We start from the raw sequence: 27,857 nt of genomic DNA, 5'->3' as shown, positions 1-27,857 counted from the left end.
CAGCATTTAAACTGGTTTATGGTCGTACTGCAACTAATACACAGTTAGTCTAATTTTTCTTTTGTATTTATTTATCAGGCTATATCAACTTTATTTTTATTTTGTTTCTGACATTCTATAGAGCAGGGCTTTTCAACTGGTGGTACCCGTACCACCTGTGGTACTTTGCTAGCCAAGTGTAGCAGGGGAGGGGAATGAGCCAAAGCGAGCCAAGCCTGAGGGAGAGGCAGCTACAGCTGCAGGACTGTCTGGGCTCTGCAGAAGCCCCAGGAGCTGACAGGGCTCCAGCTGATTGGCTCCAGCTGATTGGCGCTTCCAGAAGCAGCTGGGAGCTGGAGGTGAACTGAAGAAAAAAAGGGGGGGAGGAGAGGAGAGGTTATAAAAGAACGTGGTTTGGGTGGGGGAAGGGGAAAAAAGACAACAGGAAAGGTTTAATCCCTTTAAACAAATGTAATTAGTTTTACCCCCTTTAATTGAATCTGTGGCTTTTAGAAAGTTTTCATTGAAGGTAAACAAGCTTAATTTAAAGCTAAAGCTTTTCGCAATTGCTGGAGCCTTTTAGTCTAGAATTACAACATTGTGACACGTGACAGCCTGAGGCAGCTTAAAAAGAGAAAAAAAACATGGAGTTTGTGTACAATCTATGAAAAGGTTGAAAAGCCCTGCTATAGGGTCCATTTGGCTTGTGTTATCAAAATTCTGCTGATGGCCTAGATGAAGCATTTACCTGTGGAGCTGGTGTTACTAGATCTATTGGCCAGCTTTGCAAAATTATTGTCCCATCTAAGTTCCATTAATGTCACCAGTATCATATTTCAGTGGGTTTAGTCCTAATCTCACTTTTTATGATGTGCAATGGTTATGTTTCCCAAGCTTCTTTCTTCAGCCAGTATTCCTCAGTGACCTTTGTTCATCCTTCCTTTGCAGGGTGGAACCCTTCCTTCGGGTTCTTTAATTTCTTCTTAGAATGCAATTGTTACATATGGTATATGTTCACAGTATATGAGTACTCTTCTGTCACTTTTCTCGATAATACAGTGTGGGCATTCCTTTCTAAGCACCTTGGTAGATCCTGAACTGGCCATCTCAAAATGAACAATGAGAGTGAGCAAGGAAGATGCTATGCTCTATACTTGTCATCCAACCTTTCCTTGTTTTGACAGGAGTCCACCAGTTATGGGACCCCTCAGTGGTGAGGAACCAAAAACTTCAGTTAGGATTTTTCTTGAAAGCCCTTCATCAATAAAATCACCCACCTCATAACTTTCCTTCAATGAATACTCATAGGATTGGTTGATTCCTCACACAGCAGAAGTAGCAAAACATACTTCAGTTGTCTCACATCCAGATTACTGCAGGAGTCTGTTGGCCAGATTACTTACTACCAACTCCTAATCTGAATCTGAAAGAAAAACAAAACAAAACTATAAAGAGACATTTATAAATGTTTTAAGCAATTATTATGATAATCCTTTAATTTAAAATCTGTAGTTTAACATTAATTTCCTAAGTTAAACATATTGCATTAGACACGTGCCCAAGGACATATCATCCCATCTCAGAACTTCAGCCAGTATATCAGGCTGATAAGTGCAGGTTTACTTTTTTAATTATCAAATCAGTGTGCAAATATGTATGGATGCCTTTTTTCCCCCAAAGGCAAAAGGGGGTTGTTCATTTATTTAGGCCAAGCTTTTGGGAAAAAGTGCTGAGACCGCAGTCTAAAATGTCTATGTCAACAATTAAAGATGGATCTAAAGGTGCAATGGCAATAACCTCAAGGTAACCAAGCCCTGTTAATTTTTTTCAAAATTCATCCTGGTTGAATAAAGTCTAGTCAAGCTGCATTGAAAGGATAAGTTTATTCATGTACATCACCATAGATAAAACTCTATAGAGAGGTTCAGAATACATCTAGGTTGAAATGACTCCTGGTAAGTAGTGGCTGTGGTCATGTCTTTTAAGTCTTGGTTATGGTTAGGGCTGAAAATTAAGAGGTTAGTTCAGAGGACTTTGAAGAGACAAGGACATCAGAGCAGTCTACCTGAATGGGAACAGGCAGCAGGAGGGGCCAGAGAAAATCAGAGGAGAGAGCTTTCTATCCTCGACTTACAACCTTTCATTTAGTGACCGTTCAAAATTACAGTGGTGAAAAAAGTGACTTATGACTGTTTTTCATCCTTACAACCATGGCGGCATCTCAATGGTCACGTGATCAAAATTTGGATGCCTGACAACTGGCTCATATTTATGACGGTTGCAATGTCCCTGGGCCATGTGATCATTTTTGCAACCTTTGGACAAGCAAAGTTAGTGGGAAAGCCAGATTCACTTAACAGCCATGTTATTAACTTAACTGCAGTGATTCACTTTAATGACTGTGGCCAGGAAAGTCATAAAATGGGGCAAAATCTCACTTAACAACGGTCTCGCTTAGCAACAGAAATGTTGGGCTCATTTGTGGTTGTGAGTCAAGGACTACCTGTATACAATGCGTCAGCAAAGTGGATAGTCTTTTTTCACAGACAAATAAATGGACACGAATAAGCTATCAGGAATGGCAATACTGTACCTATCAATCAGTGAAGGAATATTTCAACTGCACAGACTGCCCTAAACTTAAAGAGTTTACCAGGACTATTCCTCTGAATGTTTTCTATGTATCAAGCGATGCACAATGTCCTGTCCCTTGGCTCAACTGCCACCCCTCCTTATGAGGTCGATTAGGCTACAGATGAGCAACTGGCCATGAGCATACAGTGAGCTTCATGGCTGAGTTAGGGTTTGAATCAGGATTTCTCCGAGCTTAATCCAAACACCCGGAATGGCTGTGGAAAAAAAATTTCTTTTTCAATTCCTTTTTTTCTGGCATCTGGCTCTCTTTGAATGATGGAGAATTCCCTAGTTTATAACAGTACTGTATTGGCACATTCTTTCACTGCTTATTTATAGATAACAGATGGCATCCAAAAATTAATACTGAGCTATAATCCAAGCTTGTTTACAACCACATGCTAGTGTTTAGTTGGTTTGACAATCTCAGCCATTTCTTTGTGGTAAAAAAATCGCCATCAGGGCTTATGTAATTTAACAAGGAATTGCTTAATTGCTAACGCTAAAAACTGATGACATTCATAAAAGCAGAGGTTTGTCCTTGTTCAGGAATCTGCCATACAAGCAATCCACCAGGAAATTGGATTTAAGTAGTGGGTACTTCATAACAAAGGGAATAAGGTGATCGAGATGCAAAGCAGTGAGTTTCGACAACAATAGTGGGAACCTTTGATTTATTTCCCTCTTTCTGAAAAAAAAGGAAGAAGAAAAAAGCATTCTTTTTCCCAATGCTTCCCCCCCCCCCCATTACCCAAAACAAGTTATCAGACAGTCCTTTTTTACCCTATGTAGGTAAAACAGTTTTGTCAGTTTAAATGTCCCTGTTGCGTTTGGGTTCATGTGTTGCTACCCAAGGAAAAACCCATTTTTACCTAATTTGGATTAATTTACATGGGTTTGGGAAGCATTGCGTTCTTCTGTACATGAAGGAATGAAACAGAAATGAAAGAAAGAAAGAAATTTAATCCAAACCCCTGGAATGGCTGAGATTCTCTATATCAGAAAATATCCGAGGGCCAGTGGGTCATGGTATTGCAGCAGAAGCACAGAGAGTTAGCTTAGTCAGGTAATTCTTAACAACGACAACTGGGATCTGTCGCTAAGCAAGGCAGTTGTTAAGGGGAGTTGTGCCCAGTTTGATCACCTTTTTTTGTCATAGTTATTACACCAGTCACTGCAGCTGTTAAGCGGATCGTGGGGTTGTTAATCAGCTTCCCCCACTGACAATGCTTGTTGGAAGCGGTGGAAAGTCACAAATGGAGATCATGTGACTAACCTTGCAACTGTCTTATATACACATAGTCCTTGATTTACAACAGTTCACCTAGTGACCGGCACTGAAAAAAGTGACTTATGACCATTTTTCACATTTATGACCATTCTGGGATCCCCATAGTCATGGGATCAAAATTCAGATGCTCGGCAACTGATTCATATTTACGACCATTGCAGTATCCTGGGATTATGTGATCCCCCTTTTGCGACCTTCTGACAAGTAAAGTCAACGGGGAAGCCAGATTCACTTAACAGCCGTGTTACTAATTTATCAACTGCGACGATTCAGCTAACGAATGTGACAAGAGAAGTGGTAAAATAGGGCGAAATTCATTTAACAAATTTCCCACTTGGCAAGATAAATGTTGAGCTCAATTGTGCTCGTAAGCCGAGGACTACCTGTACATGCTGACTGCAGGCACTCAGGTTTTGATCAGGTGAGAGTGGAATTGCTGCAACAATCATAAGTGTGAGGACTAGTTATAAATACTTTTTTCAGTGCTGTTGTAAGTTCAAATAGTTGCTCAATGAATGATTGTAAATAGAGGACTTACCTGTAGTCCACCTTCAACCACAGAAGGTCCCTGGGTGACTGACGGCCAATCAATCGCTTGTTCTCTCTGCTTGACTTACCTCACAGGATTGTTGCTGTGGGAGAAGATGGGATGAAGGAATACTCAGAAGGGCAGTTTCAACTCTGTATAAAAAAAGTGGGATACAAATCTAACAATAACATAGCTTTTTTTTCCTTTCCTTCCTTTCCGTTCTTAATAGATTAGACCAGGGGTCCCCAACTTCTGGGCTGCAGTCCACTAGTAGGCCATGAAGTTTTTGCAACTGGGCCATGGAAACAGTGGGCGAGTGTGCACGCGGATGCACATCCCACTTGCGCAAGCAGCAGGTGAGCATGTGCACCTGCGCTCCATTTGTGACAGTGACAGTGCTGCACATGCATGATACTCGCGCAAATGGAGTTCCGTGAGCGCGCTTGCCGGCCACTTATATGGAACCATCCTCTCTTTACCCGCCGGTCCGCAAAGCCAGAAAGGTTGGGGAACTCTGGATTAGACCTTTAAAGTACAGACCTCTAACAAATAAAACCTTTTTTAAAAAGTGGCCTGAGGAGACTGAGTGGGAAATGTCTGAAATCTCAGTTCCATTTAAAGAACCACATTATTTTTTTTATAAATATTTTATTAAGTTTATATAAATAAGGAAAAAATAGGAACAATACAGGTATGGGAGGGGAAAGGGGTGGGGGATTTAGGATGGAATGGGGATAGGTGCAATAATCACGTACTTTAACAAACAAGCTACCGTCTGGATCATAATAATAAATATCATACTCAGCCATTTTAAAAAAAGATTAACTATAACCATATTACTAACAATTGAACAGATAAATTCATCTATGTAAATAAACATGAGTAATAAAATCTCAACTAGTCATAATTATCAATGTTAATGGTTAAGAATCACTAAATCACTAAGAATAAAGATGTTATCAACCTATATACTATAACTCAATTAAAAATCCATCATCTATTCTGAAATATTAAATTCTTTTCAGATTCTAACGTGTCTCTAGCCATTGATAAAAATTTTCCCAAGTTTTAAAATAAACTGAATCATCTTTCATCTCCAATGTTAATTTATCCATTTCTGCACAATCTAAAATTTTAGTAATTATAGCCTGGTCAGATGGTAGATTTTCATTTTTCCAAAATTGGGCAAATACTATCCTTGCCGCTGTTAAAACATGTAATATCAAATAGTCATTCTCTTTACCATAATTAGGTCTTAATATTCCTAGCAAAAATATTTCTGGTTTATATTCTATCTGTATTTTCATCATCTTTTCCAACCATCTATGAATCTTAAGCCAATACTTCTTAGTATTAGGGCATACCCACCAGACATGATAATAAGTACCTGGCTGTTGTTTACATTTCCAACAAGTATTCAATACATTTTTAAACATTTTCGCTAAGCGAATTGGTGTCATATGCCATGTATAAAACATGTTGTATAAATTTTCTTTATATGCTGCTGCTTTTGTAAGCTTAATATTTTTATCCCAATGTTTTTGTCAGTCTTCTAAATCTATAGAATATCCAAAATTCTTTGCCCATACTATCATTGTCTCTTTCACTTGTTTTTCTTCCATCTTCCAATTTAGAAGAAATTTATAGAGTTTCTAAATCAAATTCTCATCTGTTTTTAACAAAATTATATCTAATGGAGTCTGTTCTTTATAAAATCCTGTTAATTTTATATCTTTTTCGTATCTTGTTTGAATTTGCAAATAGGACCACCATGTTAAATCAATACCTTGTTGTTGAAGAGTTTGCCTGTCCTTACGTTTTCCATCTTTATCCAAAATATCTTTATAACTAACTAGTTTACCATAGTTAATCAGGTTTGGGTAAGCGAATGCTTCCATTGTTGAAAGTCACTCAGCTATTTTCATGTATATTTTATGTCTAATTTTCTCCCATTCTGAAAGTAGTACGTTTCTTATGGCATGATTTTGAAAGTATTTATGCGCTTTAGCTTTCTCATACCATATAAAAGCATGCCAACCTAGTTGGAGATCGTGTCCCTCTAAATAAAGCAATCTTTTATTTCTCAACACAATCCATTTAAAGAACCGCATTATGACTACACTCTGGACATTGCATTTAATTGGCTTTATTGTACTTTCATTGCCAGAGCTAAAGTAAGGCCCTTACAGGTTTTCTTTTTTTGACAAACTGGCTGGTTTGAGATATCATAACTGATTGTAAGGTATTACTTGCTACCAATCCTGATCTTAATATATTAATTGATCTGTGTTCTATCTCACTATGGGTGGGAGTTTGGTCTAGTGAAGAGTATCTGAAGGCAAAATCCTTATCATATCTGGACGGTATATGTTATGTCCCGAGCCTTGCAAACGGGCTCGGGGCGTTTGCAGGCAGTCCCGGGCAGGTGCAAGCTGCCCGGGACCAGACAGGCTGTCGCCAGCACCTGTGCGCATGCGCGGGTGCTGGCGCGGGAAAGTAACACATTGACCCGGGAATTGCCTATATAAGAGGCTGGGAGCTTTTGGGCGTTGCTGAAGCCTTCACCTGTAAGCTGAACACAGAATAAAAGAAAACCTGAGAACTACAACTGCTTCTCGCGTCTGCTTTTCGCCAAGGACTCAACACTGGCGACGAAGGTGGGATGTCTTACATCGCCTGGAAAGGAAGAGGTGTAAGCTTACCCAAGTGAGTCCTGAACGGCGGAACGGCGTTGACTCGGCAGCTACCCGCCAATCCAGTGCGCATTTGGGGGTAGGCTGGCTGATAGACCCGTCTCTTGAAAATGGCAAAAGTCAGAAGGCTTTCGGAATTCGACGTCTCACATCCAGAGCGGTGGGAGTCCTACGTAGCCAGGGTGGAAAATTACCTCAAGGTAAACCAAGTGAGGGAAGATAGCTTGAAGGCTGCCACCCTGCTTTGTGTCTGCGGTTAAGACGCCTTCGAAATCGCAGAGAACCTTGCAGCACCTGTCCCATTAGAGTCTGTTAGCTACGCAGATCTAAAGAAGCTATTGAAGGAGCACTTCCAGCCCAAGATGTCCGTCATCGCATGGCGCCACACCTTCGAGCAGAGGGATCAACGATCCGGAGAGTCGGCCAAAGAATACATCGCTGCATTGAGGAAGGCCGCCAAGCACTGCAAGTTCAAGGACCTCGAAGAATGACTGAGGGACCGATTCGTATGCGGCTTAAGGCATCGAGATCTACAACAGAGGCTTTTCGCCAAAGAAGAATTGTCCTTCCAAGATGCCTTAAGAGAGGTCACCGCAGAAGAAGCAGCAGGCGGCGCTGTCAAAAACATGCGGCCGATCAGGAACAGTCCAGATGTTGCATCCGTGCACCAAGAGGACGTCCAAGGGAACTCCGAGGAGGATCCGGACAAGGAAGTCGACCGTCTCCACCCCACGAAGGAAGGGAATCAGAAAGGAAGCTCTGCAGTTCCCCTTAAGTGCATCGGCTGTGGAGGTCGCCACAGGAGAACCGACTGCAAGTTCCGCTCCGCTATCTGCCGGGCGTGCGGGAAACAAGGACATATTGCAGCTGTGTGTCTGGGCCGACGAAAGGTACAACCTCAGGAAGAACTGCGCCTGAAAGGTACCAGGGTCCCCAGCCAGAATAGGGTAGGTTTTTGCGCTTCGCGAAGAAGCATCTTCAGGACAGGCACACACAAGCCCATCAAGAAAAAGCTGTCACTCAAGGTGAAGCTACAAGGGGTTCCATTAACTATGGAACTAGACACGGGGTCTGCCCTTTCAATCATATCCTTACATACATTTAGGAAGATTTGTTCCGGCAGTGGAACTCAGGCTAAATTAAGGCCTTCTGACATTGTGTTAACAGACTTTCAAAATTCGAGAGTGTGTGTTAAGGGGGAGGCCACCCTTAACGTACAGTATAAGAATTTTGAAGGTCCACTAGACATATTAGTAGTAGGGGGTGAACGAACGAGTCTCATAGGACTCGATTGGTTTGAAGCCTTGGGGATACACGTCACGGGGCTCAACAGCTTACAAACACTCGACCTACAGGAAGTCTGCAAAGAATTTGCAGATGTCTTCAGCCCCCAGCTGGGCACATTCAAGGGACCTCCTGTGTCCTTAAAACTAGACCCCACTGTCACACCCATTAGAATTAAAGCAAGAAGGGTCCCTTTTGCTTTAAAGAGTAAAATTGACACTGAGTTAGACAAACTGATCCAACAGGGAATCCTAGAACCTGTTGATTCCAGCCCTTGGGAGACCCCCATTGTCACGCCTCTAAAGGCAAATGGGGACATTCGCATTTGTGCTGACTACAAATGCACACTTAATAAGGCATTGCAGCAACATGCCTATCCTGTTCCTGTGGTCAGTCATATTCTGGCCTCCCTCAAGGGGGGGCGCGTTTTTGCAAAGCTTGACCTAGCTCAAGCGTATCAACAGCTGCCTGTTGATGATGCTGCTGCTATAGCTCAGACTATTGTGACCCACAGAGGAGCCTTTAAGGTAAAAAGGCTACAGTTTGGAGTGAATGTCGCTCCTGGGATTTTCCAAAGCGTAATGGAAAACACACTACGGGGCATACCGGGGGTTTGCCCCTACTTTGATGATGTCTTAATTGCAGGAGACTCCACACACGTTCTAGCTGAAAGGCTAAGGGCTGTTCTGTTAAGATTCAGGAAAACAGGCCTCAAGCTCAAAAAAGACAAATGCAAAATTGGGGTGCCTTCTACTGAATTTCTGGGGTTCAAAATTGATGCTGCTGGGATTCACCCTGCTGAATCCAAACTAACTGCCATTTTAGAAGCACCTAGGCCAAAGTCTAAGGCCGAACTTCAGGCCTTTCTGGGCCTCCTGAATTTCTACAATTCCTTTCTTCCACATAAAGCTAGTGTAGCTGAGCCTCTTCACAGGCTATTAGACAAACAAGCAGCGTGGCAATGGTCACAAACACATGAGGCTAGTTTCAATGAGGTCAAGGCTTTACTCACTTCTAACAGTGTACTTGCACACTTCAATGAGTCCCTTCCTGTGTGCATCGCTTGTGATGCTTCCCCTTATGGGGTAGGAGCCGTCCTGAGCCACCTCAGGTCTGATGGAACTCAGGTTCCTGTTGCATATTACTCCAGAACACTGTCTTCTGCTGAGCGCAACTACGCTCAGATAGACAGGGAGGCTCTGGCTGTTGTTGCTGGAATTAAAAAATTCCATGATTTTTTGTATGGCAGGCAATTCACGGTCTTCACTGACCATAAGCCTCTGCTGGGATTGTTTACCACACGTAAACAAACTCCCCAAATCATTTCCCCTAGAATGCTTAGGTGGTCTATTTTTCTGTCTGCATATGATTTTTCCTTACTCCACAAGCCTGGGAAAGAAATGGGCCATGCTGATGGCCTCAGTAGATTGCCCCTGCCAGTAGTAGAAGCTGACCCTGCGCCAGCTGTCAACATTCTATCCATCCAAGCCTTGCCCGAGTCCCCTCTGAATGCCAGGGATGTCGCCGCTGAAACAGGCACAGATCACACACTTTCACGTGTCCTTTCTTGGGTTTTGTCTGGATGGCCTGAGCACTGCCCTAGTCCTGAGTTTCAGAGTTTCTGGTCCAAAAGGAACGAGTTGTCCACTTCTCAGGGTTGTCTGCTTTGGGGAAACAGAGTTGTCATTCCCACCTCAATGAGGACTAGGATCTTAGAGTCCCTCCACGAGGGTCATCCTGGCATTGTTCGCATGAAGGCCCTTGCGCGCAGCCACTTGTGGTGGCCTGGTTTAGATAAGGACATTGAGGCTAAGGTGCATGCATGCCACCTGTGCCAGCGCTCTCGCCCAGAGATGCCCCAAGCTCCTGTGCATAGATGGGAGGATACACAGTCCCCATGGTCTAGGGTGCACATTGACTACGCTGGGCCCTTTCAGGGCCAGTTCTTCTTGGTCCTCGTTGACAGTCATTCAAAATGGCTTGAGGTTGTACCTGTCTCATCCACCACCACTGCAAAGACTATTCAGGTACTGAGGGGGATTTTTGCTGCACACGGGCTCCCAGATGTCATCGTGTCTGACAACGGCCCTCAATTTACTTCCTCCGAATTCCAAGCTTTCTTACAGGCTAACATGATTCGTCATGCCACGTCTGCACCCTTCCACCCGTCCACCAACGGTATGGCTGAACGCATGGTCCGCATCACAAAGGACGCCTTGAAAAGACTCACCTATGGGGACTGGCATCACAGGTTGGCTGACTTTCTCCTTTCTTACCGCACCACACCGTCCACTTCTACAGGGAGAAGCCCAGCTGAACTTCGCTGGGGGCGCAAACTTACTACGAAGCTTGACCGGTTGCATCCGGACAGACTGCCTTCATCTACCTCACATCCTAGGGCACCTAGACAACTACTTGTGGGTGCCCCGGTTTGGACTCGCAATTACGGGCCTGGTCATACATGGGTCCCTGCTTCTATTTCCAGGGTCACAGGTCCTCTATCCTACGAGGTAGCCCTGGACAACGGTCGTGTCCTGCGTCGGCACATCGACCAACTCCGCCCTAGGCGGGATCTTTCAGATGAGACTCCTGGGTCTTTTCCAGGGGGGGAGGGGGACCCTTTAGAGCAAAGGGAGGGGCACGAGCTGCTGCCCACCTCCAACGATGGAGCCACAAACGGCCCATTCCAGGATTCCGCGAGTGCCCCAAACAGGAATTCTAAGAGCCTATCCAACTACCAGGCATTCACGCCTACTCCAGCCAGGGAGTCACCCCGGGGGTACAATCACTATTCACCTGCACAGCACAGTACTCCAGTCAGGGAGGATACCCGGGAGCATCCCAATAAATCATACCCCGCAAGAGAGCTGGCACATAATCCCCAGAGTTGGCCTGACCTTACCCCAAGTCCTACAGGGGGTCAAACATACAGGGAGGTGGTCGAGGAACCAAGTCCCGACCGCAACACCTCTAGCCCAAATCAGGGAGTAACTGAGTTTTGGGAAGGTACAGAAACCCACATGAGCCCGGACACAGAACGGGGTTTAGGGAATGGACAGCCTCCTGACAGATCTTGGACGGACCTAGGAGGTTCTACAGAAACGCCCAGCAGTGGCTATCACTTCAAGGGGCCCGAGGGCCTACAGCTAGGCAGGTCAACCAGGTCACAAAGTGACAGAAGCCCTGGCCTGACGAGCCCGGTGGGCGAGCAAGCAGGCCAGGCATTGGGGCACAGTCCTTGGAAGGCACCAAGGCATGATAAGGAGAACAGGCTCACGTCTCCCCTCAGTCAGGGAACACCTGTCAGAAACCCAGAGCTGAGAAGGTCACAGAGAGCAAGGAAATCTCCTAAATACTTAGAGGATTACATAACATTGCTGGCCAAACAAAAGCCAGTAAACAGTAGGAGCACTGGGGAGTAGAACACTGCATCAAGAAATAATTGTATGTTGGTAGTAGTCTTAGCCCGGGGGAAAGGGGTGTTATGTCCCGAGCCTTGCAAACGGGCTCGGGGCGTTTGCAGGCAGTCCCGGGCAGGTGCAAGCTGCCCGGGACCAGACAGGCTGTCGCCAGCGCCTGTGCGCATGCGCGGGTGCTGGCGCGGGAAAAGTAACACATTGACCCGGGAACTGCCTATATAAGAGGCTGGGAGCTTTTGGGCATTGCTGAAGCCTTCACCTGTAAGCTGAACACAGAATAAAAGAAAACCTGAGAATTACAACTGCTTCTCGCGTCTGCTTTTCGCCAAGGACTCAACAGTATACTCACATGAGGCTGAAAAACTATGGGCCCAAGACTTTGGTAAAAAAAATAAAGACTTTTATAATAAGCTTCTATATTGACAGATATGTTATAGCCTCCTTTCCCTTTCCTTCTTCTGCATGTTCAAACACCTAATTTCCTCCATTGCCAAGATATCATGGGAAACAGAATTGAAGTCTGGGTTGCAAAGAGGATAGCCCTCAATTTAATGGGTTGTTTGGGTTGTTTGGGAGGGACAGAATATCCTTTAAAGTGGAATGTTCATCAGACCAAATTTAAGGAATTAAAATAATTAGTGTCATGTGCATAATGAATGTAATCGTTATACAGCTGAATTAAGTAATCATGCAAATATGTAAATTGCTGTAAATAATGTCAGTTACATCAATTGTGTAGATAATTTTTTGAAAACAATGGACATTACCCTGTTTCTGACTCAAGTAAAGCTAATCCTTCTAGAAAAGCTGAAATGCTGCAAGGGAGCCCAGATTTCCAACAACAAATACAATACACTATACACACATATACACACACTGTATATTCATTCCTGAAGGAACAGAATCATTTTTTGCCTTCATGCAAAAAAAAAAAAAAAAGGAGAGGGGAAATCACAAAAATTCTTTGGAATTCCTCATACACCTTGAAAGACTATGCTAATAAGGACTCATATGTTTATAATTTCTCTTGTATCTTTAGAACAATGCTTTTTTTTAATCTTGGCAACTTTAAGGTATTTCAACTCCCAGAATTCCCCAGCCAGCAGATGCTTAGTTTAAAAAACTAGGCTTTAGCATTTGTGACTTAGTTAGGCCAGTATCAGGAATCCAGATTGAAGAAGATGTGAGTGGATTTATCTCTACTACCTAGCCAGACTGCTTTCCATTCTTATATAACTTCCCTTTGTAAAATTGATGCTTTATACTATTTACCAGATCCTTGTGGAATTGGGCTTTCACAGGCAGAACATGTATAAGCAGCTCCTTCCAATCAAGCACAATCAGCTGGAAGTTTCTGATGATGCTTCTCTCCCCCCCCCCTCTTTTTTTCACTTTCACATGGCTTCCTTGCTAGGCATGTGTTAAAAGTGGCATCAATAAAAAAAATCCTTTTTAGCCCTCTTTCCTCTTTCTATGACTCTGCTGACCAGAATCTCCGGAGCGTTTTTAAATCTTAAGAAAAAATCAGGAGGTGATCCCTTCAGATATTACTCACATCTCAAACAGAAAGGGGATGTTTCCACAACAAACAGCAGAGCAATGTTCTGGATGAATAACAGCATTTCTCAACCTTTGCACATGAGACAAATGTTTTCCATGAGCTAAATGTTTTAAATTCCTTAAGTTGCTATTTGCTCTTCCTCCCCCCCTTTTTTTTAAAAAAAATATTTTATAAAAGAAGCGTATTTTCAGCAAGAAGGGGTTATTTTTAAGGAAAATGAAACAGATGAGATAAAAGATTTAACTCACCCCTTTCCCTGCAGTGTGCAGTCCAGATTCAGAATGGAACCTGCTTTATGCAAAGGGAGATTTGACTAGCCTCAGCCACCAGATTTAAAAATGTGTAAGGGTTTGTTTGTTTGTTTTTGCTAGTAGCTTACACAAGCTCAACAACAAAGGAAGATTATGAGTTCTGAATCTTATGATGATGATAATATATATTTTAATTTCCCTCATCTTTGTGATATTTTATTTATTCATCTATTTGTATCCCAGCTTTATTATTTTTGTAAGTAAGTCAAGATGGCAAACATATCCAACACACCTTCCTTCTCTTATTTTCTCCACAACAGCAATCTTGTGAGGTGAGTTGGGCTGAAAGAGAGTGGCTAAGGCAGAACTTGAACTCACGGTCTCCTCCTTTCTATCTGGGTGCCTTAATCACTAAACCAAACTAGCCCTAAAAAGCTAAATAGTGGTAGAGTAGAATCTGTATTATAATAGCTCTTGATCACTATTATATCCAGTTGGCCAGATTCAAGGATGACATGAATTACTTTATCATCCTACATTCCATTATGGTGCATACATGATCCTGGTTCACACCTACACTGGTCTTTCTTCAGAACTAAGGTAACAATTTAATTACAAAATAGAGGTTGCAGCTTCAGAGAAAAGGCTTATCTGTGCTGACTAGTGACCTGTCACCAGATCTGGCAGGCAACTATTTCTGGATGGCAGAAACAGATAATGTCCTTCATCTACTGTTAACATTACCTCAAGGCATGTTTTTCTGCCCCATTTCAGATATACACTTTTCTGTGTTGTGTCCCCTCAAGCACTGTTGTCCATTTTAGATGACACAACGTGCTTTTTGTAAGGTAAACCCAGCAGTTCATTAAATCCTTCACAGAGATCAAAACACCCCTTCCATTGAGGCAACGTTTACTGTAGTCTGTAATATCTTTTAAACGTTTACTGTAGTCTGTAATATCTCTTAATAAGTGCTGTAAGAGGATTATTTATTTTGTGGGTTTTTTTCCAATGCCTTCGAGCCAGGGTTGACCCCCGGTGACTGACTGGACAAGTCCCTGCAGTTTTCTTGGCAAGACTTCAGAAGTGGTTTGCCCTTCCCTGCTTCCTAGGCGGAGAGAGAGGGATTGGTCCAAAGTCTCTCTCTTTCTTTCTCTCTCTCTCTCTCTCTCTCTCTCTCTCTCTCTCTCTCTCTCTCTCTCTCTCTCTCTCTCTCTCTCTCTCTCCACACACACACATACACACACACACACACACACACACACAGAGCTGACTTTATGCCTAAAGCAAGATTAGAATCACAGTCACCTGGTTTCTAGCCTGGTGCCTTAACCACTACACCAAACTGGCTTGACTGTAACACAAGTTGTTTTTGTTTAACAGCTACAGGTATTATAGTCCTCATTTAGAAACAGCCCCATATACTGTTCCCAGTTATGACGGTGAAAAAAAACCAAAAACCCTTTGCAACCAATCCTCCCATTCACAACCTGTGCAAGTCTATACAGCAAAACACAAGAGCTATTGATATCATATTACAGAGGAATTATTAAGTCTGTTATCTGTACTTGTGTAACTTTCTAATTTGGTACAGCAACCAAAAAAGGCAGGTACAGACTCCAACCGAGAGTTAAGATTGTAGAAAAAACCATTGCAACCAGCCTGCCTTCCTATATGTTGTGCAAGTCAGAAAGAGAGCTGAGAAGACTTCCAGTTTGCCAACGTGGACACCACATATGTTCAGAAGGCGAGCTCCGTCTTCCACGTCCGATTTCGCACCGCTGGGGGACCCTGGAAAGGGTCAAAAGTTGCCCTATAGGGGCAACCAGTAAGGAGGGGATCCCCACTTGAACGTGGGAGGGTGGTAGCCCTTCTGCTTGATCTGGGGCAGCCCCCCAAACCGGCGGATGAAAGAGCGTCCATAGAAATATGGCTGGTCACTAGGCTGCAGACAGCCAAAGTTAAACCTACTACCAGGCACCTATAAAGCAGCGCGGATGAGACTGGGTGAGATCTACCTCTCTTTAATCCTAACTATTTTTTCCACTTGCATAAGCTGCCCAAAGTACTTTCCCCCCTGTGGAGAGGGAAGGGAGATTCTATCCCATCCTCTAAAAACAGCGGCGACTGACTATCCAGGGGAGTTTAAAACATTGCAAGAATAACTTGATTCCAACTGGATTTTTATCTTTTTAAAATCTGTGGACTAAAATATTTTTTTTATTTTTATTGAAGATTTGGGTTTTTAATTACAAAAAAGAAGTAAAATTGGAAAAAGGACTATAAAAATTTTGGACTTAAAAGAAAACTCTAAATGGTATGGGCGACATCTTGTGGCTAAACCTTATATTACAACTTGTTATTGCTTAAAAGAGACTTGGCTTGATGCCCAGACTATAGATAAGACTTGTGTAACCTTGACAGATATCAGTTGTGAGAACCCCAGCTGTGTTCTATACTCAGTGATAATTTTTATTCTTTGATTGTAAAGCTTTAAACTTAACACACTACTAAGAGAACATGTATGAAGATCAGGAGCAGATTCTCTTTATGTTGAAAGCAATTTATGAAACTATTCTTACAGCTACTGATGAAATAAGAAGTTATAGCAATGATGGCGAACCTTTTAGAGACTGAGTGCCCAAACTGCAACCCAAAACCCACTTATGCATTGTCGGGTGCCGGATTTTGTTATGAGCTAAGATAAAGAAAACTTTGGTCATTTAAAACTTGGAAGTATAAATATAAATAGTTAAATTTGAATATTGATTTGCTTATAAAGATTGAATGTAAAAGTAATTAAGATATTTATTACATTCATTGATTATATATAATTATATATATAAGCTAAAACTCTATTGATGAATGTAATAAATATATTTTTACTTAGCTGTTATAATAAAAACTATTAGCTTAAATATGAGTTAGTAGACATCAAAGAGAAAAAGAGAGGAAGTATTAAATGTTGAAATAAGAGAAATTTTGGTTACTAAATTTAAGACATTTGGAAATTAACAGAAAATAAGAATGTTAAACTGTATTATTAATTAGTTGATGTAAGATGGCGAGAAATAGAATATATTCAAATAGATAAGATGTGTATCCTGAACATTAGATTTTGCGATGAATTGTGATAAAGGGAACTGTGGTTATTTAAAATTACAAATATTAAATGTTAAAGTTAATAATATTAACTGGAAACTAAAAATTGGGAAAAACTAATTAGGACATTGATTGTATATAAAGATTGAATGTTAAAATAACTAGTATATATATATATATATATATATATATATATATATATATATATAATTTTTAGTGTGTATATATATATATATATATATTTGTTTTCTGAGGTTTTCGCGGGTATTTGTATGTAGGTCTTTGGTTGTTCGGGTTTTCTCCCACGTAAAATTGGAAGTGTCTTGGCGACGTTTCGACGAAGTCCCATTCGTCATCTTCAGGCTGGTGCTTTCAGCTTCGTGCTTTGAGCAGCATTCATATATATATGAATAAAAGAATAAAACACGATCACCGGGAGGGTAAGAATACTTTACTAAAAATATACTTATACTAAAAAGTTGCCAAGCTTTCGCTGGGGGAACTCCTCAGCATCGTCAGGGCTAAAAGGCCATTACAATAAGGGTGGTTTAAGTAGGTTCAAGTAGCATTTGCGCACGGCTCCTAGACCGTGTTACTGGCCCTGATTGACCAGCTGATAACCAAGATGTGTCTATAACGTTATGTTCTTTTCTCCGGATGCCCTTCCCTATCCCTCCACTATTGGTCTTTGGAGGCGTTAGTAACCTTGCATCCCCTCCTCTTCCGATAATACCAATGCCTGCCGTATCAGGGGGAGGGTTCGATCTGATGTTTTCTTGTATCTTATGATGGGAATAGGGTTCCACTAACTGTGGGTTAATATCCCTTCCCAATTGTATACCTCTCTCCTCCTTTGTTGTGTCCACAGCTCTTATCTGAGTATGGTATGCCTCAGCAATCATGTCTTTATTCCCCACCCCAGTCTTCCTTACATCCGTTCCCTCCCGTTGTTTGGCACTCAAACCGCTCTCATTACTCTTCCCCTTGCTGATCGAGCAGGTTGTCATTCTATGCTTTCTCTCCCCTCTCCATGTGGGACGCTCCTCTTTGTTGCTATGGGCAACCACACACTCCAAGATTTTAGCGTTAAGTCTTTTAGGTGTTCCGGCTCCACTGATATCGCTTCCTCCCTCCTCGGGGTGTGTGAGCCTCACATGGGGTTGTTGGGCGCTGCGTGGATCGTCCGTATCAGGCGCCCCCTCCCTTTCTTTCTCCGTGCGCGGGGAGTCCGTAGCCTCTATTCCAGCGTCCACATGTTGGGGTGGGAGACTCTCTCGCCGCACAATCCGGCACCGGTCACCTGGCAAGGGGGTGTTGATGGTATAGTTATTTATGTCCGTATGCAGGCATTCCCGACGGTGGGGGGGTGCGGCTTCCTGTCCATAATGCCGCAAGTGTTGGTATGATCGCTTGCAATGTAATGAGTGGTAATTTGAGTCCCATTTCCGCAGCGCTTGTTGCGCTGGATGCAAGTCAATGTGACGATTAATTGAGCTGTCATTTGAGAACCAGGCCTCTTTCAGTAGCCGGCCTCCCTTCGTGGCATCACTAGCTATGATACAGGTATTAGCAAAGTCAAATTGATGGCCCTCCTCTGCCATATGCATCCAAAGTTGTGAATGCTGCTCACCCCGTTTTATAGCCAATTGGTGTTCATGAAGGCGAGTCTTCAGGCGTTTGGCTGTTTCCCCCACATAGTTGCCTTGGCAATTTTTACAATTGATCTTATAGACAACAGATGATTTCTCCATAGGAGGTAGGGGGTCCTTTGGGCGCATGACTTTAGACCAGTGTTTCCCAAACTTGACAATTTTAAGGCATGAGGACTTCAACTCCCAGAATTCCACAGCCAGCAACGCTGGCTGTGGAATTCTGGGAGTTGAAGTCCTCATGCCTTAAAATTGTCAAGTTTGGGAAACACTGCTTTAGACCGTAGAGTTTGATTTGGCTTGTGAGCCACCTCTATTCCATGGGGGGCCAGCAATCTGGCCGTGGCCTCTGAGATATTGTTAATGTATGGGAGGGAGATGCGTGTTCTCTGTAAGTAGGGTTCTTCTCTACGTTGGTTGGCCCGGAGATGAGTTGTTACGCTATGCCATCTGATGAATCTTAATGGGTAACCATTATAACGGCATATGCGAAAGAGGTGTCTCCTCTCTTCATTCCTATACTCATCCGTACTGCAGTGGGAGTCAACGCGCTTAAATAACGTTTTAATGCAGCTGATTTTATGGGAAACTGGATGATTACTCTGATAATGGAGGATCCTGTCCGTGTGAGTTGGTTTACGGAACATTTTTGTATGTAAGAATCCATCCAATTGGCGATGGATAGATACATCCAAGAAGGCAAGGGTGTTATGTTTTTCCTCCTCCATGGTAAATTTTATATCAGAGTAGATGGAATTCAATATTCAATATTCCCATAAATATAGACACATCTTGGTTATCAGCTGGCCAATCAGGGCCAGTAACACGGGCTAGGAGCCGTGCGCAAACGCTACTTGAACCTACTTAAACCACCTTTATTGTAATGGCCTTTTAGCCCTGACGAAGCTGAGGAGTTCCCCCAGCGAAAGCTTGGCAACTTTTTAGTATAAGTATATTTTTAGTAAAGTATTCTTACCCTCCCGGTGATCGTCTTTTATTCTTTTATTCATAATTATGCCCGCATTTTTACCAATGTTCTTGAATATATATATATATTGATAAATGTAAGAAAGTTATTTTTATGTAATCAATATAATAAGAATTGTATTAGTTTAAATATGAGATAGTAAATACGAAGGGGATAAGAGAGGAAATATCTAATGTAGTAGTTTGAGATTTGTATTAAAGATACTTGGATGTTATTGAATTATTGATTAACTCAGCCACCATGTTGCTTTTTAAATATTTAAATATAAAACTCGAAAATCAATAAAATTTTCTTTAAAAAAAAAAGAAAGAGAGCTGAGAAGATAGCAAACCGTTCATAATACCTGGAAATAAAATGTTTCAACTCCTTCCCTCTGGACAGAGCTAGAGGACATTGTCTACCAAAACAACTAGACACAGGAACAGTTTTTTCCCTTGCGCCATCACTCTGATGAACACCTAATTCTCACAGTGTTGCCTAATGTCCATATATATACCCATGCAGTATGGCTGTAATATTACTTAGCCCTATTATCTTCTTTACTCCCCCTTTTATTGGTATTACAATTATTCTATTGCTTTGCATGTACACTGAGAGTTTCTGCACCCGAGACAAATTCCTTGTGTATCTCATCACAATTAATGGTTTAATTGGCCAAATGAAGTATTCAACTGAATTCAAAGAAATCTAAAGTTTTATCATTAGTTTCATTAGTGACTGCTTTATTTAAGAACCAAGCTGTTAGGCACCAAAGCATAAGGTTGCAACCCTTCCTTCGAAATCATTCTAAAAATGCAAATTTCCCATGAGTGGGAGGTTGCACTATCAGCTAATGTGGCCTTGAGATGGCACTGGGTACTGTTGATATATTGCTGAATTATTCTTGCTTGTGCAGGAGGCATCCTACACCAGCTCTTGTTGCTAGGTAGTCTTCAAGGACAGCTACAGATAAAACACATTGGAATAATCCAGTCTAGAGGTGATAAACTTATGAGTTACTGTTGCCAGAGCCATTTTTTCCTCCAGAAAGGGATGCAGCTGATATACCACCATAGCTGGGCCAAAAGATCCTCGTTGTGGCTTCCCCCTTGCAAGAGCCATGATTGAAAGAGCAGCTGCAAGTTACAGGTCCCTCCAGAGTATTGTTATAACCTCCAGTGCCCACCATGCTTAATATCCCACTGTGCACTGGAATGCATGCATACATCATGGGTGCCCTCGGTCCATTGTTTTTATGCTTGTTTACTGAGTCTTTTCCCAGCCCTAGTGTGAGAAAAACAACGTCAGGAGAGCTGAGAACAATGGTAATTTTAGTCTGACCCAACTAAAAAAGAATCCAAGAAAGGAAAGTTGCTACATTGCATTGGGAGCAGGTGACCAGGTAAGCCAGGTGATTTAGGGTAGTGATAACTAAGCAATACTGTCACCTCACCCCTTCTAAGCAGCAGAAGAGCTTGGTAGCCTGCGGGCCGAATGCATCACATGCAGGCCACGCCCACCCCAGCTCCGTAAAGGCAAAAAAAAATCACAATAGGTCACAATACATCACGTGACCTATCGCATCACGTGACATATCGTGACCTATTGTGACATTTTTTGACACCCATGTCTTACACTAAGCAGCTACAAAGGGAAGAGACGGTCTTTGCATCTGTGCTGTTTCTCCTCATTGATGTTATGAGGAAGGACGGATACAAAGATGGGCTGGTCATTACAGAGAATGGCGGCATCCAACTGGAACCGTCTTAAAACTACCCCAATCTGCTGTGCGGAGTTGCACGTTCCAAATGGCAAAATTAGGGATGCTGGTTTTGAAGGGATTAGGTGCAGAAAAATAGGACTTTCCTGAGCCTTACCATTGGATTGGTGAAAAGGGAATGACCCTATTTCTTTAGAACTCAGGTTGGATTTGACCAAAGTCTAGTGAAACTTTCCAAACTCATTGCAAAAATCATTTTCTGCACCAGAAACAATTGTTGCTTACCTACTTGAGTTTTTTCGCAATCCACCAATGTTTTCTCATTTCTGTTCCAGTCCATTGCTTGATCCTTGATTTCCTGAGCGGAAATTGGGTAGTATATGGTGGAGACTGAAGGTTGGACCTTCTTTCTTCCTCTTGCATTCCATGGCCATGCTTTATTATCCTTTATCATTTTTCGTCTGCGGAATGTCCACCAATGGCCCACGAAACAAGAGCTTCAGGGGAAACTGAAAACAAAAGTATTATATTTTCACTTTGTTATTATACTGCCTTCAATGAAAAATATGTCACTTCTGAGCCTTTGAAATATTCCAAATACTGGAAACATACTTTGGATGTAGTTCCTTCCATAAGCAGAGCCCCAGATAACTAGTTAAATACTGTAGCACACATTCAGTGGTCTTTACAACTTCAGAGTAATGGGGCTGTTGCAGGTTAGGATCTGGAAACGTCTATCTATAGGTAACCTTTTTTCTGTTTGACCATGCAATGTCACTTTATTTGTTGTACCTCCTCCATTTTACACAACCAGACAGCAATTCTTTGTGGTATCCGAAGCAGAACATCCAGATTCAGCCATTCCATACAGCATTAACCTTGCAAACTCTCAAGCTTCCTCCTTCCGTTATATATTCAAGATGGACAATATTTAATATTTATTTGCTATGTATATGTAGGGATGTGGGTCTATACCTAGGGTAGGCAACCTTGACTCTTTTATGACTTGTGGACTTCAACTCCCAGAATTCCTGAGCCAGCCATGCTGAGGGGAAAGGGAGAGGTTTCCAAGCTGAGCCATGCTGGCTCAGGAATTCTGGGAGTTGAAGTCCACGAGTCATAAAAGAGCCAAGGTTGCCTACCCCTGGTCTATACAGATGTTGTTCATAGTATGTTTAGGTGTGTGTCATGTATATGTTTCACTTTGAGAGTGGGCAACTAAATTTTATTTTTGATGTGTGCCATCGTGTCCACAGTATAAAAATGACAATAAAGGTTATCTTATCTTATCTTATCTTATCTTATCTTATCTTATCTTATCTTAATCTTTTCTAATATCATATATTCTTTCCCCTCCCCAATGTCACCCTACAGGCAATTTCACTGGAGCAGAAGTCCCACTGAATCCAACCCAGAGATATAACCCCACACATGTGTCATGGCTTCTTAATCAAAGAAGACTTGGGCAATCTTCAAACTGGTTCCAGGACCAGACAGGGGACTTGCCACATACTGAGATCTCCAAAAGGGACCCAGTTGCTGCCTGAAAGTAGCCCACATTACTTTCTATGAAGCAGCAGCAATCCTGGCCTTGTTGCTAAGGTACAGTGAAAGAAAAAGCTGTGGGGGAAGCATTTCTTCCACTGACTTGCTTTTCTCATATCTCTAGGATGGGAAGAAAGTGCATTGGTGTTGCTGTGCAGATGAACCTGTAGTGTTGGTACATTTCATGGCTGTTCCGTATGCTTGGTTGAAAAGCATACTGTGATCTCATTCACATTTATAGACAGGTTACAAAGGGATGTTTATGCCTTACATTTCTGCTGCTTATCTATCTCAAATCCTCTCTCCTTTCCTTCTTCCCACTGGCAGTAGATATGAACATGTGCACAGATTATTGGACTAGCTGTGTACACGAAACTTTCATTTTTTTTAAAAAAAAATGCAGCCAAAGTTACAGAATTCTAGAGATTATCTGTAGAGGATTTGCACAAACATCTTTTTTTAAAAAAACAAACAAACAAACTTCTCTTCTGGACTCAGAACTTTGCAAGCACACATGGCAGGCTCATGTATGGATATCTGAGTCAGTTTAAATTAAAACTAAGGGTGAATATAGATAATGTAGCTCAGTGGTTCTCAACCTGTGGGTCGGGACCCCATTTGGGGTCGAACGACCATTTCACGGGGGTCGCCAAACAACGCAGTCTGCCATTTTTTCCTCTTTTCCTTAGCTGTGCTACTCCCTTTTATTCTATTGGCTTTTGAAAGCCAATAGAATAGACTCTCTTGAATAGAGTCTAATTCTATTGGCTTTCAAAAGCCAATAGGAATTGTCCAGGCTGTCTCTGCCCTGCTGAGCCCGCCAAAAGTCCCATTCTGCAAACGGTGCTGCAAGTTGTCTGCAGCGAAGGCGAGCTGTTTGGAAGTTTCCACCCCTCCCTGCTGAGCAACTACTAAAAATGTAAGTAAAAGAGGGCCAGGGGTGGGAGGTGGGAGGCCAGCGGGCACAGGGAGGGTTGCTGGCGCGCGTGGGGCCTGGCGGGTGCCTTACCTCCCTTGGGCTTGGCCAGCTGGTGGCCAAGCCGGTGGTCGGCCTGCTTTGTCTCTGCTGCTTGCCAGCTATGCCTCGGCCAGCGCAGGGGGCGGCACCACGCATGTGCAGTGCTCCCGGGCAGGGAAAGTCCTCAACTTACAACCGGTTTAGTCCTCGATTTACGACCGGTTGGGGGTCGCGGCATTAAAAAGGTTGAGAACCACTGATGTAACTGAAAACAGCCCGTAATCATTTAGAATGCTGGCATTCTGAAGCAAGATTGGGAAACAAGTACATAGAATCCAAGAAATATGGAGTTGGAAGACACTCCAATCCCACTCTCTTCAATATACAGGAAAACAATTAAACCAGGGCAAACATCTGTTTTATTAGTAAGGTAGTGGGAACTGTACATCAGAACCAAATCCGTGGAAGAAAGCCACTGTTAAATGAACCTTAAAGTGACCAGATTTGGGACACAAAAATCCGATGACCACTAGATGGCAGCAGGGGAGTGCGGAACAATCTAAATTTCTCGGTTACAGTTTAACGGCCGTCCGGATCTTGGCAGTCCACCTGCAGTCAAGGTAACCTAATGAGCCATCAGCGAGCAAAGCTCAGTAAAGCAGCTACAAAGGGAAGAGACGGTCTTTGCATCTGTGCTGTTTCTCCCCATTGACGTTATGAGGAAGGACAGATACAAAGATGGGCTGCTCATTACAGAGAATGGCGGCATCCAACTGGAACCGTCTTAAAACTGCCCCAACCTGCTGTGCGGAGTCGCACATTCGAAGATCCGGCGGCCGGGACTGAAGACCGGCGAATCTCCAAGAACCCCTGGGACGCCTTTAGCTCACTTCAGTCAGCAGGGGGCGCTCCTGACCCTCCAATTCTTAGCCGGCCTTCTGGCTTGGGGAGGTGGCGGCTTGGCTTGGCTTGGCTTGCCTCGGCTCGGCTTGGAACGGGGCTGCCGGCGGCAGAGGAGAGACTTCGGAGTTGGCAGCGGTGCATTATGGGGAGATTGGCGAAGAGATCGAGCGGTGCCGCTGCCCGGGAGCGGCTCCTGGCTTTGAGCGGCGGACGGTCGCAAGTTGTTCTGAACTTCGCTGGCCAGGTAGGTAGCGCTGGCGGGGACGGCGAGAGGGAGAAAGGGGGGACAGCGGGGTGTCTATAGGATGCGCCTTCGGGCACCCTCTAGGATCTTTTCTTAGGGACCGATCACATGTGTTCCGTACCTCCAGCGATCCTCATATGCTTTTCTGCCACCGCGGTTTCTCTACTCTGCTTCCCTCTCGGAGCCGCTGCTCGAGTGCAGAAAGAACCGAGCAGAAAGAACTGGTCAAAGAATGCCCCGAAGCATTCGCTCGACTTCTCAGGGGCGACCCATCCCGTGGACCCTCTTCCCCTTGCTGCCTCTTTAACGACTCCTTCTCTTGCCAGCAACGCTCCCTTTTCTCTCTCTCTCTCTCTCTCTCTCTTGATCGCTCTCCAGGCATTCCGCCGCTCCACACCTTTTTCCACAGCTTTCCCTCCCCTTTCTTCATTCAGCGCCCCTCTCTGCTCGCTGCAGGCATTCTTTCCCTTCATCTTTTTTAATCTGCCCTCATCAGAGTTTTCTTCGCCCGCATTATTCCCCCTATTATTTCCCCCCCCTGCCCAATCTAGACATTAAATTTCTTCGAAAGGTGCTTCTTAAAGTAGACGAAGTCGAAAAGTGCCTGGCAGGGGTTGGAAATTGGCAGATTTGGAGACTGGAAGAAGATAATACAAGTATTCTGCCTACTGAAAGAAGAAAACTCAGATTTGTGTATTCACTTCTTCCCCCCCCCCCTCCCTCCAGATCTGTGTTAAGGTCTGTTGTTGGGTAGGAATGTGCATTGCAGTTTCCCTGCAATTGTTAATCTGAGCTGACTACATAAACTACAGAACTGAGATCAGGTTTATACAAATTATGGGGAACGTTCACCTTCATTGTGATTCTGTGAAATATCCTGAACAAGGAAGGATTACTGATGAGGTTTTTTAAAAACTGGATACAGGAGGAGAGATTACTTTGCAAAAAGGATTCTTCCTAAGGATTTAAAAGCAGATTGAGTTGTCCCCAAAGAAGTGCAGACTGCATTTCCCATGTAACTACAGAGAGACCCACACTTCAGATAGGAGGAGGTCTACTCAATTGGTATTTGGTGTTTTCAGGCCTGTTGAAACTTGTCAGCACTATGGCTAACATCAGCCGCAGCAATGCTTCTCTTTCTCCTAACAAAACATGGAAATTAGGGGGGAAATAAAGGGAAAAGATGGTATTCTTGATAGAGGGAGAGAGAGAGGTGCAAGGATGAATTCTTTGGCTTGGGCAATCTTCTCCCCTCTTACTGGCCTTCGGGATATATCAAATCTGCAACACCAGAAAGTCCAGCTTGAATAAACAGACAAGCTGGTCCTTCCACTTGCAGCACAGAGGGAGGATGCCAGGTGGCTGTGCCAGGGTGATTATAGTATCCTGTTGAAGAATGACTGTAGTTAGCTGTAGTTCGATTTTGCCTGTAAAAAGCAAAATAAGTTTGGCCACCACAACCTAGAATGGAGATAGCCTTTGCATTGAAAAGTTCCAATCATCATAAAGCTTCATCACAGGGTGTATGAAGGAGTTGCATTCATCTCTACATTGAAGAGACAATTCAGCTTTATAACTTTTTAAATGTAAAATAAATTATTTAAGATGCTGTCCCCTACCTGATTTTAGCTTGGTGACTCTGATCCTGGAATCCGGGTCACAACTTGGGTTTTGTACCCTTTTCCTCACATCAGCTGTTTTACATGCAAACCTACTGTTACTATGAAATATTATCTTTATATTAGATGTACTAAGTGGTCTAAATACTTATCTCCTAAGTCTTTCTCTTATCAAACCACAAAGCCTAAACTTAAGGTATTTTTAAAAAAATACCAACCAAGGAGGGGACAATTGGGAGAATATGTGAGCATTCTGGAAAAACTGCCACGCCCACTCATCATTTGCTGAATTTAGGGAGAAGTCATGCTTCCATTCCCCTTTCTTTCTCCCCTCCTCCCACTCTGGCTGGATTCACACATTGCCTTAACCCGGAATGTCATTTGTTTGGCTTTGGTTTGGTGCATGAGCCCAATTTTTCTGGTTGGTAAACTTTGGCTTATGTGGCTTAGTGCAATAGTGTTAATGGACCTAGCAAATGTGTGTTGTTTATTTCATAGTACTTATAAACTACGCCCAAAACCTCCCAAAACCAACACCAACCAAACCAAAAAAATGCAGTAAGACCGTAACTAAATCTAATCAATGCCAAAACCAACCATCCAAAGCAAAGCTAAAACCCAAGACAGGAACCTGCAGTCATTCAGCTGGGACCAACAGGTTTGACTTAAACCTATTTAGGAAATGTTAGCAAAGTGGGGGCTGTATATGCCTCTGGGGAAGAATTTCATACAGGGGGCTACTGGAGTGGGAACTGCTTCAGGCGCACTCATGAGGGGTTAGGCTGTTGCTTAGAGGCAGCATCTGTTCCTGGGCAATCAGGTGTAATACAGTTTGTGATGTTTTCTGAGGGTGAACAATTGTGCAGCTGCCTTGTGTGGACGAGGTGGGTACCTCTGTACATTCCCACTCAAAACAAACCCTCTGCTATTGAAGAGAAAGAAGTCCAAAACAGACTTGGCTATATAATTACACAGCTATTACACTAACAGTGGTGTTTGTTGGTTGCTAGTCTTTCCAAAGGGGTGTGAAGTTACAGAGGAAGGAGAAAGGGAAGGGGCAAAAAAGGCGATCTTGCTACACCACCTTCCCCCAAAAGTTTTTGCATAGTTAAGCAGGGGGCTGATAGTGATGCCAAAGAAGTGTGGATTTGCCAAGAAGCACATGATTCTAACTCCAAGCATTATTATTCTCTTTCTCCCCCTCCTCCCCTCACCTAAGGCAGTGGGTGAGAAATTAGTGCCTGTGTTTCCTATCTACCAGCAAAGTGGGCTTCATGTCTGCTCAAATTGTATAACAAACATAGTGATTCCCCCCTCCCTTCTCTTCCTCGTTCTTTCCTCCTCTTTGAGATTGCCGTGGATCGGCGTGGCAGAGTTGAATTTCAGTCCCACCAGAGCATCTGATTTTTGTTTTTGCTGATGCCAATTACACCTGCCCTACTCAGCAAGGGAGGATGTGTCTCAGTCCTAACTCAGTCCCAGGCACTTGCTGGATACGCAGTTCTGGTG

General features: G+C 43.2%; 1 protein-coding gene and 1 long non-coding RNA gene across 5 annotated transcripts in view; one reads left to right on the top strand and one right to left on the bottom strand.

Annotated features, from left to right (window-relative positions):
- Positions 1-1,262: 1,262 nt before the first annotated feature.
- LOC120318420 lies at positions 1,263-26,175 on the bottom strand. The gene is made up of 4 exons (XR_005559495.1): positions 24,851-26,175; positions 21,365-21,588; positions 4,443-4,585; positions 1,263-1,402 (listed from the first exon to the last, which is right to left on the bottom strand). It is a non-coding gene; the product is annotated as an uncharacterized LOC120318420 (long non-coding RNA).
- Positions 24,026-27,857, top strand: part of PLXNB3 (plexin B3) — a 59,738-nt gene continuing 55,906 nt past the window's right edge. The window contains exon 1 of one of the 4 annotated variants that reach the window (XM_039365976.1): positions 24,026-24,729. In XM_039365976.1, the coding sequence (XP_039221910.1) occupies positions 24,628-24,729 (102 nt within the window). In that variant the 5' untranslated portion in view covers positions 24,026-24,627. The remainder of the gene's footprint in view (positions 24,730-27,857) is intronic. The other 3 variants (XM_039365981.1, XM_039365977.1, XM_039365978.1) reach the window with 3 other exon arrangements.

This window comes from Crotalus tigris, unplaced genomic scaffold (assembly GCF_016545835.1).
Source record: "Crotalus tigris isolate CLP2741 ecotype Arizona unplaced genomic scaffold, ASM1654583v1 scf7180000020218.1340706, whole genome shotgun sequence".
NCBI lineage: Eukaryota > Metazoa > Chordata > Lepidosauria > Squamata > Viperidae > Crotalus > Crotalus tigris.
This window is presented reverse-complemented; position numbering and strand designations above follow the sequence as displayed.